This window comes from Salvelinus alpinus, chromosome 1, assembly GCF_045679555.1.
Source record: "Salvelinus alpinus chromosome 1, SLU_Salpinus.1, whole genome shotgun sequence".
In the NCBI taxonomy this organism is placed as follows: domain Eukaryota; kingdom Metazoa; phylum Chordata; class Actinopteri; order Salmoniformes; family Salmonidae; genus Salvelinus; species Salvelinus alpinus.
Window position 1 is genome coordinate 53,808,392 of NC_092086.1, and position 13,294 is coordinate 53,821,685.

The 13,294-nt window shown below is 42.5% G+C and overlaps 2 protein-coding genes across 2 annotated transcripts; both read right to left on the reverse strand.

The window, feature by feature from the left end:
• Positions 1-2,700: 2,700 nt before the first annotated feature.
• On the reverse strand, positions 2,701-5,322 carry LOC139568006 (interferon a3-like). Its single transcript, XM_071389673.1, has 5 exons — positions 4,339-5,322; positions 4,061-4,135; positions 3,784-3,933; positions 3,168-3,260; positions 2,701-2,953 (listed from the first exon to the last, which is right to left on the reverse strand). The coding sequence occupies exons 1-5, from the start codon at positions 4,471-4,473 to the stop codon at positions 2,858-2,860; spliced, it is 549 nt and encodes a 182-aa protein (XP_071245774.1). The 5' UTR covers positions 4,474-5,322; the 3' UTR covers positions 2,701-2,857.
• Positions 5,323-8,515: 3,193 nt separating this feature from the next.
• Positions 8,516-12,964, reverse strand: LOC139580590 (interferon alpha-7-like). Its single transcript, XM_071409438.1, has 6 exons — positions 12,726-12,964; positions 12,489-12,626; positions 12,306-12,392; positions 12,031-12,180; positions 11,842-11,934; positions 8,516-8,958 (listed from the first exon to the last, which is right to left on the reverse strand). Exons 2-6 carry the CDS (start codon positions 12,588-12,590, stop codon positions 8,851-8,853), a joined length of 540 nt encoding a protein of 179 aa, XP_071265539.1. The 5' UTR covers positions 12,591-12,626; positions 12,726-12,964; the 3' UTR covers positions 8,516-8,850.
• Positions 12,965-13,294: the final 330 nt, after the last annotated feature.

Consider the following 13,294-nt stretch of genomic DNA (forward strand, 5'->3'; position numbering starts at 1 on the left):
CACTTGAGTTTGTTTGGGTCAGGAAAGGTGGACCTGAGAACCAACTGGTGTGCTTTAAGAGCGCAGCTAGTATGGGCCTGTTTGCATTGTCTGCTGGATTGCTGTCAGTGTTTACATAACACCACTGATCTGGATGGGTAGACTTCCTGATGCGAGTTACCCTATTGGCAACATACACATTGAATCGTTTGGTGACATTGTGGATGTAACCGAAAACTATCTTACTGTCTGTGTAGAACTTGGCCACATTTACATCAATGTCCATTTCGTCTCTGATCAGTTCATACATCTCAACAGCTAGCACAGCCGCACACAGTTCTAGGCGTGGGATAGTGTGGGCCGGTCGAGGGGACAATTTTGATTTCCCCAAGATAAATCCAACATGGCATTGACCTTTCCGAGTCAATAACTCTCAGGTAGGCTACCGTTCCTATGGCTACTGTAGAGGCAGCCGAGAAGATGTGCAGCTCTCTTCTTTGAGTGGTAGACAAGGAGACTGGGATGTAGGTCTGCTGAATATACAGATGTTCCAACTCCATCAAAGATTCCTTCCACATTTTCCATTCATCTTCTTTTTCTGGGGGAAGAGGGGCATCCCACTCACTCTGGTCAGAAGAGAGTTCTCTGATTAAGGCTTTACCTTGCATTGTTATTGGAGCCACGAACCCAAGGGGGTCATAAAGACTATTCACTGTGGACAGGATGCCTCTCCACGTAAAAGGCTTCTCATTGTGGGACACCTGGAATGTGAAGCTGTCTGTTTCCAGGTTCCAGCAAAGTCCCAGGCTCCGTTGAAAGGGGAGAGGAGGGAAGGGGAGAGGAAGAATAAAATGACGTTCCATTTCAGGCCTTTTGTCTAAAGTCTTGCGAAGTGATGTGAGACGGTTCATGGCCTGCTCCCTGTTATTAGGAAGGTCTAGTGGGGCGGAAGGGTAGTGGAGCCACCCAGTTGTTTCCATCATCCTGGAAAACCTGTTCGTCCATAATGTCCAAGAAGGCTTTGTCCTCCACTGATGGTGCTGGTTTATCATCGTCTTGTGTTTCAAACACGGAACATCCCAGGCTGTCTGTGTCCACAGTTGTGCTTGGATCTCTCGAGTGCACTGTGGAGAGAGAGATGTGTTTTTCAGCAATGCTGTTGAAGTTCTCTTTCACCTGGATGAAGTCAGGGCAAGGGCTCAGATAGGATGTGCGACCATTTTGAAGTATGTTTGTCTTGAACACGTTAACACTGGCTGGTCGGTGAGACGTTCCAAGACAGACCTCACCCACGATGACACACCCGAGGTCGAGTCGCTATGCATAAGGAATGTTGTGGGGCCCATTGATTTGCTCTTGCACCTTGTGTAGCCTTAAGATGTCTCGTCCTAAGATCAGGAGGATGTGTCCACAGCTGGAATTTTGTCTGCTACTGTTTGCAGATGGGGATGATGATACGCAATGTCGGAGGAGGGAATTTCAATCCTATCGTCTGGCATCATGTCATTCCAGGTGATTACCTAATGATGATGGTTGAGAGAATGCCAAGAGTGTGCAAAGCTGTCATCAAGGCAAAGAGTGGCTTCTTGGAAGAATCTCAAATTTAAAATATATTTTGATTTGTTTAACACTTTTTTGGTTACTACATGATTCCATAGGTGTTTTTTCAACGTTTTGATGTCTTCACTATTATTCTACAATGTAGAAAATAGTAAAAATAAAGAAAAACCCTTAAAGAATAAATAAATAAAGACAATTGTAGCCCTAAGAAGTTAAAGAATAAATGAAGAAAATTGTGGATTGTCGTCTCCACAAACTATGAAATGCGTTATGAAGAAAATTCTATAGGCCTACTGATGCCTACATGAAAACAAAGGGTTTATCTGACTCCAAATACACCAGAATCCTGAAGAATTAAGAGAAAACAAGCATAGAAAAGGTTATAGGTGTTAATAAAAATTAAAAAACAATGTAAGGCTTCTATTATAATATAATTATTTTGGTGACAACCTGGTTGATTAACAATATTTGGTTGTTATCACGTTTGGTTTTTTATATAAAAATATGTGGGACAAAAAATAGACAGCTGCTCATCAAGCATTGCTCAAATAACTTTCAAAAGATTGTTCCAAAGTTTGACCCCGAAAAAGTTTGTTCCAATGAATGAAGTCGTACAAAAATGAGTGTCTTTCCCTACGTATTAAGTAGCACAAAAATGCGTATCTTTTCACACAAAAACGCATAAAAGTGCTTGAAATATGCAAAATACTTTTCGTACATATTTGCACGAATTGAGTGTGAGATTATGTTGCAACACAACAAACCAATGTGCCAACGTGTTTTACACCATTGGTTGAAACAATGCAAATATTAACAACCACTGTATATCTTCAAAATTTAGATAAAACTATAATTGTGTTTTCATGGATAATCCTTCCTTGCATCCATAGTTCTGTGACAGTGGTTCTTTTTTTCAACCCCATCTCTCAGCTATTTACAAAAATAGTGTTTGAGTGTGCTTTGGTTTTGTTTGAACTGCAGAGTTCCCCTTTAGAAAGTCAGTCTATAAAAAAATGAATGCATGAATGGATGAATGCAGGCATGCATGAATGCATGAATTAATTATATAAGTGAATGAAAACAATATGAGAATAGTTGTATGAATTTTTTATTAAATTATATTATAAATAAAACACGAATAAATAAATACATAGTGTACACATAAATATCAGTCTACCAATATATATAAATAAATAAATCAGTCATTCAGTCAATCTAGCAGCCGGCCAGTCAGTCAGTCAGTATATATATCAGCCATCAATCTGTTAGCCAGCCTGAGGAATATGTCACGTCTCCAATGATGATTCTGTGGTTCTCCTCACGGCTTGACTCTGCTGTCAATGAATTTCTTGAACTGCACCAAGTTTTCGCGAATCTCCTTTCGCACAATCTCCCATGCGCATGCGCTGTGTTCCTGGAGAGCGTACAAGATATACATTTTATTTCAGTCAACTCAACCACTGCAGGTGATGTTGCTCCAACGCATCCATCTACATAAAAACGGCACTGGGCAATTCCAAGTTTCATATGTGAGTTGTGGCATTGAAATGTGTCCTATTTCTGGTGATCTATAACTTTTGCTCAGATTAATTTAGCCTCTATTTGAGGACATTTGAAATTGGACCCACCTTGTCTTTCAAGACGGTGTTCAGCTTGTTGAAATATGTTTTCAGAGTAACCGAGCCTCCATCTCCAGAGGATTTCCAAACACCACCTACGACCTGGAGACAATATAAAATGCTGGTGAGTGCATTAATTCTGAGACGGTTATGGAAATATATACAAAAATATTTGTAGTATATAAATTATGTAAATACCAATGCCCACGAGTGTCTGCCCCCAAAATACACTGAGTGTACACAACATTAGGATCACCTTCCTAACATTGAGTTGCACCCCGTTCTACCCTCAGAACAGCCTAAATTCGTCAGGGCATGTGTTCCACGGCAATAGTGGCCCATGTTGACTCCAATACTTCCCACAGTTGTGTCATGTTGGCTGGATGTCCTTTGGGTGGTGAACCATTCTTCATACACAAGGGAAACGGTTGAGCATGAGAAAGCCAGCGGCGTTGCAGTTCTTGACACATTCAAACTGGTGCGCCTGGCACCTACTAGCATACTCCCGTGAAAGACACTCTATGTCATGTCTATATCAGTCTATGTCATGGAAAGTGCCGTTCTTCCTAATGTTTTGTACACTCAGCGTATAACCTATAGACTACACAAGAGGGATCATACTTACACATAACTCTAAGTTTTGAACTTGACGATATATGACGTTTTGGAACTGGTTAAGTTTTGTTTTGTTCCACGTGACAGACGTCAGACTGTTGTTATATAATTGGTCCACATATCGCATAGCCTCTAATGCAACCACAGAGACGTCCTCACCCTGGATAAAATAAAACAGGGTTTTAGGCATTGGGTGTCTAAAGAAGTGGTTTTAAACTTCCAATTTACCACACTGTACTTTAGTTATACTGTACTTTAGTTTATCAAAATACTGAAGTGTATCCTACCTCTGTGTTCTTGTAAACATCCTCTGGAAACAGTTCGACGTTTTCTTCTGCACACTTAAGTGGAAAGAGTCCACCCTGAAATAGAATTCATATCAATATCAAGAAGTAAACTATATTGTGATAGTAACCTTAAATGAAACAATGTTGTTCAAACGTGAAAGCATTGCTTAACAATAAAATGTGCTATAATGCAAAATAGAAATTAGAATATCATTGCGAATTTTGCGCATCAATTTGTGCACACCAAATAGCGGACTGGTGCAGTTTAAATTCCTCACCATATCTGAGAGCAGGTCTATGCTCACGTCGTTCAGCTTCCCCAACCTACACTGCGTCCAGTTGCAAGGTGTTGGTGCTGCTGTGCCTTGGCAGAACAGAGTCAGGCAAATGCTTAACCATTTCAATACAGCCATGTTTCTTTTATAAGAACTTGAATGGAACAGCTATTAAAAATGAATAAAGACGGATTATCTTAATCTTGATTGATATGAAACCTAGACTGTTGAAGTTGCCCATTTTATACAACACAAGTATCGCTACGTAAAGGTGTCAAAATCCCTTTGTGGTGAAGAAGGGTTTCGTAGTTCAGGCTTTCGCTTCCCTTTATAAGCCCCAATTTTCAGCGGGTGATTCTTAATTATGCTATTGTAAAACTAATCAGAAAATGTTTGCCTATCAAGTTAACAGTTTTCATATGTAGAGAATTGCATTGGAGCAATGCATTTCATGCCAACATATTCAGCAGGTATAGACTGTTAAAATGTAGGACATATTGAATATTAAAAACTAAGAAAACCATGGCTGATTTTTCATTTCTATAATACAATGGTACATGGATCTCTCCTATGAAATGAGGGCCATGTTTAGTATAAATATGCTGTAGCTTTTCAGATTCTGTGTAGAAAGGTTTTTTGATAGGAGTAACACTGAGATCAATTCTTGCTCACAGACGTTTAGTCTGTTGTCGACTCTCTTTTAATCAGGTAGTGCCGTCTGAAGCATTACTGTTCAGTGTTAATATTGCAAATCTTTGAAATAAAAACACATTTTATTAAAATCCATTCAGTCTTTCATGAATTTATCTGTTTATAGGCAATATGCAGTTCAAAACAGCAGCATAGTGGAGTCTATGCACTACAAATGAGCAGATGTAATATATTTATTTCATACCACCACTGTAGGCTGCCAAATAAACCTGTTGACCAATTTAACAACATTTGTAATTAACTGACTGCACAAATACTGTGGATTTCATCTCAAGTTTGAAAATAATCATTAATTTGTTGATTGGCCAACAATCATGAACAATCAATGCCATGATCAGATAGTTCTTTGTTACAAGGTAAACTAATATAAAGACTTAATTAACATAAAACTGCATAATCAGAAACCTACACCTCCAATTAACGTCATCATCATCCTATGATTCTATATCTGAATGGGATTTTCATGGTACATTTTTTGTTGTTGGAAAAATATAGCTATAACCATCATTAGCATCATCATCATTCACATTCAGTAAAATTCACAAATGGTCGTCAAGGCTAATTTAGGGCATGTACTCTTTTTTTAAACAAAAATTAACAAACTTTAAAAAGACCCCTTGGAATTTACCGAATCAATTTAATAAGAATGAAGCGCATAAGAGAAAAGGAAAAGTAAATCCCCTGCATGCTGGCAATACCACCGCAATACCACCGCACTTTACTCTCGATTTTAGAGGCGGCGGCTTTAGTCTTCATTCAACACTACCAGTCACTCTATTAATGCATGGATGACTGAATATGTAAATGAATACAAACAATATGATAATTGATGTATGTTTTTTTCATTTAATTTTAATATAAATAAATACATTGCCTTCACATGTGCATAAATCAGTCAGTCAGTAAATATATCATCCGTCAATCTATTAGCCAGCCTCAGGTACATGTCACATGTCTCCAATGATGAAAATGTGGTTTGTCCAACAGACCGCTTCTTCCTCACTGCTTGACTCTGCAGTTGATTTCGTCACCGCTTGACTCTGCTGTCGTGGAATTTTTTAAAACTGCACCAGTTTGAAGCGAACCTAAACCCCACGATCTCACATGCGCATGCGCTGTGTTCTTGGAGCTCATACAATACATTCATTTTTAAGTCAACTGAACCACAGCAGGTGCAGCGCCAACGCATCCGTCGACTAAAACGGCGTTTGGAAGTTCCATGTTTCACATGTGAGTTGTGGAAGCAATATTCATCCGATTTGTGGTGATCTAGAACTTTTACTGTGATTAATTTAGCCTCTTTTCGACGACATTTAATATTGGACCCACCTTCTGTTTCAAGGTGGTGTTCAGCTTGTCGAAATATGTTTTCATGACATGTTACCAGAAATAACTGACCCTCCATTTCCAGAGGATGCCCCAACACCACACCCGACCTGGAGACAATATAAAATGGTGGTCAGTGAATTAGTTACGTATTAGGTAAAGTTCTGAAAACATGATACCATTTTTTGTTGTTGATTTAAATCAAATTAAAAACCTGTGCCAATTACTGTCTGCCCCACAAATATAGCTTAGGCTACACCATGAGGGATCATACTTACCCATCCCTCTAATTTGTTAACTTAGCTAGGTCATCTGTTTATGAACAGGTTCATTCGTTTCCTTGTTCCACGTGACAGGAGTCAGGCCATGAAATAATTGAGCCATATATCCCGAAGCCTCTAATGCAACCACAGAGATGTCCTCGCCCTGTATAAAAGAAAACAGGGTTTTAGACATTAGGGTGTCTCATACATTTCATAGTTAAACTTCCAATTTATCATTTTGACATTGTAAAAAATCATATACTATAGTTTAGGCTATCAAAATATTGCTATATGATACTGAAGTGTGTCCTACCTGTGTGTTATTGTAAACATGCTCTGGAAACATGCGCTCGACTTCTTTTAGACACAGAGCTGGAAATTGTCCACTCTGAAATAAAGTCATATCAATGTCAAAAAGTGAACTGTGTTGGAATAGTAACCTTACATTAAACGTTGTGGTACAGATAGTGAAAGCATTGGTTACATTAAATGTGTTATAATGAAATAAAATAAATGTAGGCCTAATAATGAGATGTATTGAGCATCAAATTGTGTTCACCAAAGAGCGGACTTGAGCAAAATTTAGCGGATTGGTGCATAAACTGCGTCTACCTGCACCGGTCTGAGTCTGCTGTGCCTCGGCAGAACAGAGTCAGGTAGATACTCAACTATTTCAATAAAGACATGTTTCTTTTGATATCATTTAAGTGTAGCAGACTTTGGAAATTATTAACAACCTACATTGTTGAAGTTGTCCATCTTCTTTAATAATGATGAAGTTGTACATCTTCTATAATTAACCCTGGTACCGCTGTACGTTGAGGTATAAACATTCCTTTGTGGTGAAGAAGGCTGCATGGTTCAGACTTCCGCTTCCCTTTATAAGTCCAACTTTTCAGTGGGTGATTCTTAATTATGCTATTGTGAAATTAATAAGAATGTTTTTTTGTCCAGCAAGTTAACAGTTTTCATACATGTCTTTGCGGAGAATTGCATTGGAGCAATGCATTTCATGAGGTCAGACAGCAGTAATTCAGCAGGCAATATTGAATATGAAAAACGAATAAAACAGTAGCCTATTTATACAATGTTGCAGGGCTCCATCTTAACAAATGAGGGCCATGGTCAATATTGTGGACATTGCACACCACATTTTTTAGATTCTGTGTAGGGTTAACCAAAAACGTGTTTCAATAGGCGAGGCACAGCGATCACATTTTACTCACACGTTGTGAGTAAAATGTTGTGACTTTCTTTTAATCAGGTAGATCAATCTGAAGGATGACTGTTCAGTGTTAATATTGCACATCTTTGAAATAAAAACACATTTTATTAACAAAGTGACTGGTAGTGTTGAATGAAGGCTAAATCCGACCCTCTAAAATGGAGAGTAAACTGCGGTGGTTTTGTCTTTACTTTTCATTTTCTCTCATGCGGTTCATTCTTATTACATTGATTCGGTAAATTACAACTTTTTACAGTTTGGTCATTTCTGGTTGATAAATAAGTATTTGCCCTAGATTAGCCTTTATTTGGCGTTTACCGATACGACGAAAATGTTGACGATGATGTGTGAGTTTGGCCTAATGTGAATGAGTAGGAAAGTCACATTGATATATAGACTCATATAATGATGCTGATGGTGATGTGATGATGACATTAATTGGAGATGTAGGTTTCTGATTATGCAGCTTTTATATTAAGCATTTATCTTATGAAACTTTGCAACAACGATCTGATCATGGCATTGATAGAACAACATTGTATAACTATCAACAAATTAAGTCGTATAGGAGCTCAGAGTACAACGTTCAAAACAGGCCGCCCTGTCCAGTGCTAAAACACACTTAATTGAAAAAAGGCTTTTGAATACAACTACATTTTGTACTGACATCCATATGTCCTGAGCGTGTTTAATAAAAATCTGAATGTTCACACATCGACAGACTGGGTTACAGAATGAACACTCAGATTAACAATATTTAAAAGTATACAAATGTTTATTAACTTAACATTTGATGAAGAGCAACAGATTTTCAAATAGATTAATCGATAAATTAATAAATAGGCATACTTAAAAAAATAACCGTGTTAAATAAATAAATATTTAATATAGCTGTTTGACGTTCCACATTACATGATTGTAGAATAGTAGGCTTTTAAAATCAAGCACAATTGTAAAACACAATTGTAAAAGAGTTCTGCAAGTTCAAATTCATGTTCTGTTGGCCCACAGAAGGCTATCAGAGTTGTGTTCCAGAATGAACTGTAGTGTAAACAGGAGCTCTTTTCGAACCACTTCCCAGGCGCAGTAACTGAAATTCTGTGAAAATACAAATAAACTGTTAGGGCAATGGAGGGTAATATTGTCCAGTGTACAGATATTATGAAAACAATGTGTGTAACGGCTGTCGTAGTTGTTCTCCTCCTCAGACGAGGAGGAGCATGGATCGGACCAAGATGCGGATTGGTAAGTATTCATGATTTAATGGAAAACCAACAAACACTACAATTTAACAAAACAACAAACGTGACTAACCTGAAACAGTCCTGTGTGGCCCAAACACTGACACAGGAAACAAACACCCACACCACACAAGTGAAACCCAGGCTGCCTTAGTATGACTCTCAATCAGGGACAACGATTGACAGCTGTCTCTGATTGAGAATCATACCAGGCCGAACACAAACTCCCAACATAGAAATACAAACATAGACAACCCACCCAACTCACGCCCTGACCAACTAAAATGAATACAAAACAAAGGAAAACAGGTCAGGAACGTGACAGAACCCCCCCCTTAAGGTGCGAACTCCGAGCGCACCAGCACAAAGTCTAGGGGAGGGTCTGGGTGGGCGTCTGTCCACGGTGGCGGCTCCGGCGGTGGACGAGGACACCACTCCACCACTGTCTTTGTTCCCCTCCTTAGCGTCCTTTGAGTGGCGATCCTCGCCCACGACCTTGGCCTAAGAATCCTCCCCAAGGCCCCCACATGATTCTGGAGGTAGCTCAGGACAGAGAGGTAGCTCAGGACAGAGAGGTAGCTCAGGACAGAGAGGTAGCTCAGGACAGAGAGGTAGCTCAGGACAGAGAGGTAGCTCAGGACAGAGAGGTAGCTCAGGACAGAGAGGTAGCTCAGGACAGAGTGGCAGCTCCGGACTGAGTGGCAGCTCATGACTGTAGGGCAGCTCATGACTGTAGGGCAGCTCATGACTGTAGGGCAGCTCATGACTGTAGGGCAGCTCATGACTGTAGGGCAGCTCATGACTGTAGGGCAGCTCATGACTGTAGGGCAGCTCATGACTGTAGGGCAGCTCATGACTGTAGGGCAGCTCATGACTGGCTGACGGCTCTGGACGCTCATGGCTGGCTGACGGCTCTGACGGCTCCTGACTGACGAACGGCTCGGGACAGACGGATGGCTCAGACGGCGCTGGGGAGACGGATGGCTCAGATGGCGCTGGGGAGACGGATGGCTCCGATGGCGCTTGGCAGACGGCCAGCTCCGATGGCGCTTGGCAGACGGCCAGCTCTGACGGCGTTGGGCAGACGGACAGTTCAGGCGCCGCTGGGCAGACGGGCAGTTCAGGCGCCGCTGGGCAGACGGGCAGTTCAGGCGCCGCTGGGCAGACGGGCAGTTCAGGCGCCGCTGGGCAGACGGGCAGTTCAGGCGCCGCTGGGCAGACGGGCAGTTCAGGCACCGCTGGGCAGACGGCAGACTCTGGCCGGCTGAGACGCACTATAGGCCTGATGCGTGGTGCCGGAACTGGAGGTACCGGGCTGAGGGCACGCACCTCAGGGCGAGTGTGGGGAACAGGAACAGGGCACACTGGACTCTCGTGGCGCACTATAGGCCTGGTGCGTGGTACCGGAACTGGAGGTACCGGGCTGAGGGCACGCACCTCAGGGCGAGTGCGGGGAGAAGGAACAGTGCGTACAGGGCTCTGGAGACGCACAGGAGGCTTGGTGCGTGGTGCCGGAACTGGAGGCACTGGGCTGGAGACACGCACCATAGGGAGAGTGCGTGGAGGAGAAACAGGGCTCTGGAGATGCACTGGAAGCCTGGTGCGTGGTGTAGGCACTGGTGGTACTGGGCTGGGGCGGGAAGGTGGCGCCGGATATACCGGACCGTGAAGGAGGACACGTGCTCTTGAGCACCGAGCCTCCCCAACCTTACCAGGTTGAATGGTCCCCGTAGCCCTGCCAGTGCGGCGAGGTGGAATAGCCCGCACTGGGCTATGCAGGCGAACCGGGGACACCACCTGTAAGGCTGGTGCCATGTACGCCGGCCCGAGGAGACGTACTGGAGGCCAGATATGTAGGGCCGGCTTCATGGCACTCGGCTCGATGCCCAACCTAGCCCTCCCAGTGCGGCAAGGTGGAATAGCCCGCACTGGGCTAGGCACGCGTACTGGGGACACCGTGCGCTCCACCGCATAACACGGTGTCTGACCAGTACGACGCCCTCTCACTCCACGGTAAGCCCGGGGAGTTTGCTCGGGTTTCCAACCCGGCTTCGCCACACTCCCCTTTAGCTCCCCCCCAAGAAATTTTTGGGTGAGCCTCTCGGGCTTCCAGCCTCTCGTACGTGCTGCCTCCTCAATCCACCGCTCCTGGGCTGTGGCTGCCTCCTTCACCTCCCGAGAGCGGCGATTCTCACCAACCTTAGCCCAGGGTCCTTCTCCGTTGAATATTTGCTCCCAGCTCCATTCCTCTTCTCCCCATTGCGTTTGTTCTTGCCGTCCTTCTCCAATCCGCTTGGTCCTGTTGTGGTGGGTGTTTCTGTAACGGCTGTCGTAGTCGTTCTCCTCCTCAGACGAGGAGGAGCATGGATCGGACCAAGATGCGGATTGGTAAGTATTCATGATTTAATGGAAAACCAACAAACACTACAATTTAACAAAACAACAAACGTGACTAACCTGAAACAGTCCTGTGTGGCCCAAACACTGACACAGGAAACAAACACCCACACCACACAAGTGAAACCCAGGCTGCCTTAGTATGACTCTCAATCAGGGACAACGATTGACAGCTGTCTCTGATTGAGAATCATACCAGGCCGAACACAAACTCCCAACATAGAAATACAAACATAGACAACCCACCCAACTCACGCCCTGACCAACTAAAATGAATACAAAACAAAGGAAAACAGGTCAGGAACGTGACAATGTGTCTATTTGTGTTTAACCTATAGTCTACCTTTTCTTTTAGGACTGCTGCAATGTTCCCAAAGTACGTATTCAGTCCTTCTGCCCTGATGAGATGATCACTTGTATCCACACTGCCCATCATCTGCCAGAAAGAAAAAGGCAGGCGATGAATAATAATAAAAATGCCACAATACCACAATTAAACAGTTAAGCGATATGTGTTGGCATAGTAACTCACACATTTGCTCTCTTCAATCTGGCGGTATACAATATTCTGAAAATTCTCCAACTTCTGTTGGTCCCACTTAGTAGGCAGGTCGTCAGCTCCAAACAATGTGTCGATGTTCTTCAATGTCTCATAAATAGCCGTAGCACCACTGCTGCTCAACTGAAACGGACAACAACAATAATTTCAAATAACATAAATGGCAGTTTAAAGGTATCTACTTTTTAATGGTTGCAAATACTCTGTCATGCTGTAAAGAACACTTGGATGTGCTCGCTTGCTCTTACCTGTGATGCGCCGGAGGTTGCAAATGCGGTGGCTGGGAATGCCATGAAGACATTCTCCTGCAGACACTCCAGAGGAAAATGTCCCCCCTGAAAGAAAGAGAAAACACAGCATTCACGTTGAGCTATTCAGTTGAACATAGTTGGATAATACTTCTCAAGACAAAAGCAATATAAAAAACGTACCATGTCTCTCAGTAGGTTGTGGGTTATTCGCACCAGCTGTCCTTGTAGATGGCAAGGCATGGGCATGGAGCAAACTTGCACAAGGCAAAGGAAGGCGCTCATCCAAGTGACGTGCCATTCTTATTGTAGTTAGATGATCTGCAGCAGATGATAATTGATAGTTGAATATAATCCTGGAAACAATTCATTATTTGTATCCTGAAGCAATTATCAAATGATAGCATATTGTTGACTCACCTGTTGCCAGTATATTGCAAATTTCCTCCAGTGTGAATGTGGTTTGTGTTCTGATCCCATATCTGCGGATGAATTTAAATAGCGAGGATTGAAAGGATGTACAAAAAGTGAAAGGGTGTCTCGCTAAATTAAGTGTTAAAATGAATGAATTTGGGAAAGTTTTGCCGAGTGAACCGCAAGACCGGATTTCTCTTTCCTTGTGCTCCACTTCTCTCTCATCGTGTTTCGAGTGTTCCTTCATGGGAGACACGTTATCCTAAGTTGGTTGAAAAGAATTTACTCATAGCTGGCCTTGTGAACACTCAAACGTTTCTAAGAAAGACAGGGAAAAAGAACAACTATCTCTTAACTTTACAATGATTGCAGTAGATCTCTTAATGTGTTCATTGAACTAGGCTAGTCAGTTAAGAACACATTCTTATATTTAATGACGTTCTAGGAACAGCGGGTTAACTACCTTATTCAGTGGGCAGAACGACAGATGTTTTCCCTTGTCAGCTCGAGGATTCGATCTCGCAACTTTTTGGTTACTTGTCCAACGCGCTAACCACTAGGCTACCTACCGCCCC

What these genes read in the sequence shown, in the direction of transcription:
- LOC139580590 (XM_071409438.1), bottom strand. Translation starts at nt 12,590, where the DNA reads ATGAGCGCCTTCCTTTGCCTTGTGCAAGTTTGCTCCATGCCCATGCCT. An exon ending in AGATTGAAGAGAGCAAATGT is followed by an intron (nt 11,935 to 12,030) that starts GTGAGTTACTAT and finishes TCTTTCTGGCAG; the next exon opens with ATGATGGGCAGTGTGGATAC. An exon ending in CAGCAGTCCTAAAAGAAAAG is followed by an intron (nt 8,959 to 11,841) that starts GTAGACTATAGG and finishes GTATTTTCACAG; the next exon opens with AATTTCAGTTACTGCGCCTG.
- LOC139568006 (XM_071389673.1), bottom strand. Translation starts at nt 4,473, where the DNA reads ATGGCTGTATTGAAATGGTTAAGCATTTGCCTGACTCTGTTCTGCCAA. An exon ending in ATGTTTACAAGAACACAGAG is followed by an intron (nt 3,934 to 4,060) that starts GTAGGATACACT and finishes TATTTTATCCAG; the next exon opens with GGTGAGGACGTCTCTGTGGT. An exon ending in TTCAAAACTTAGAGTTATGT is followed by an intron (nt 3,261 to 3,783) that starts GTAAGTATGATC and finishes TATTGTCTCCAG; the next exon opens with GTCGTAGGTGGTGTTTGGAA.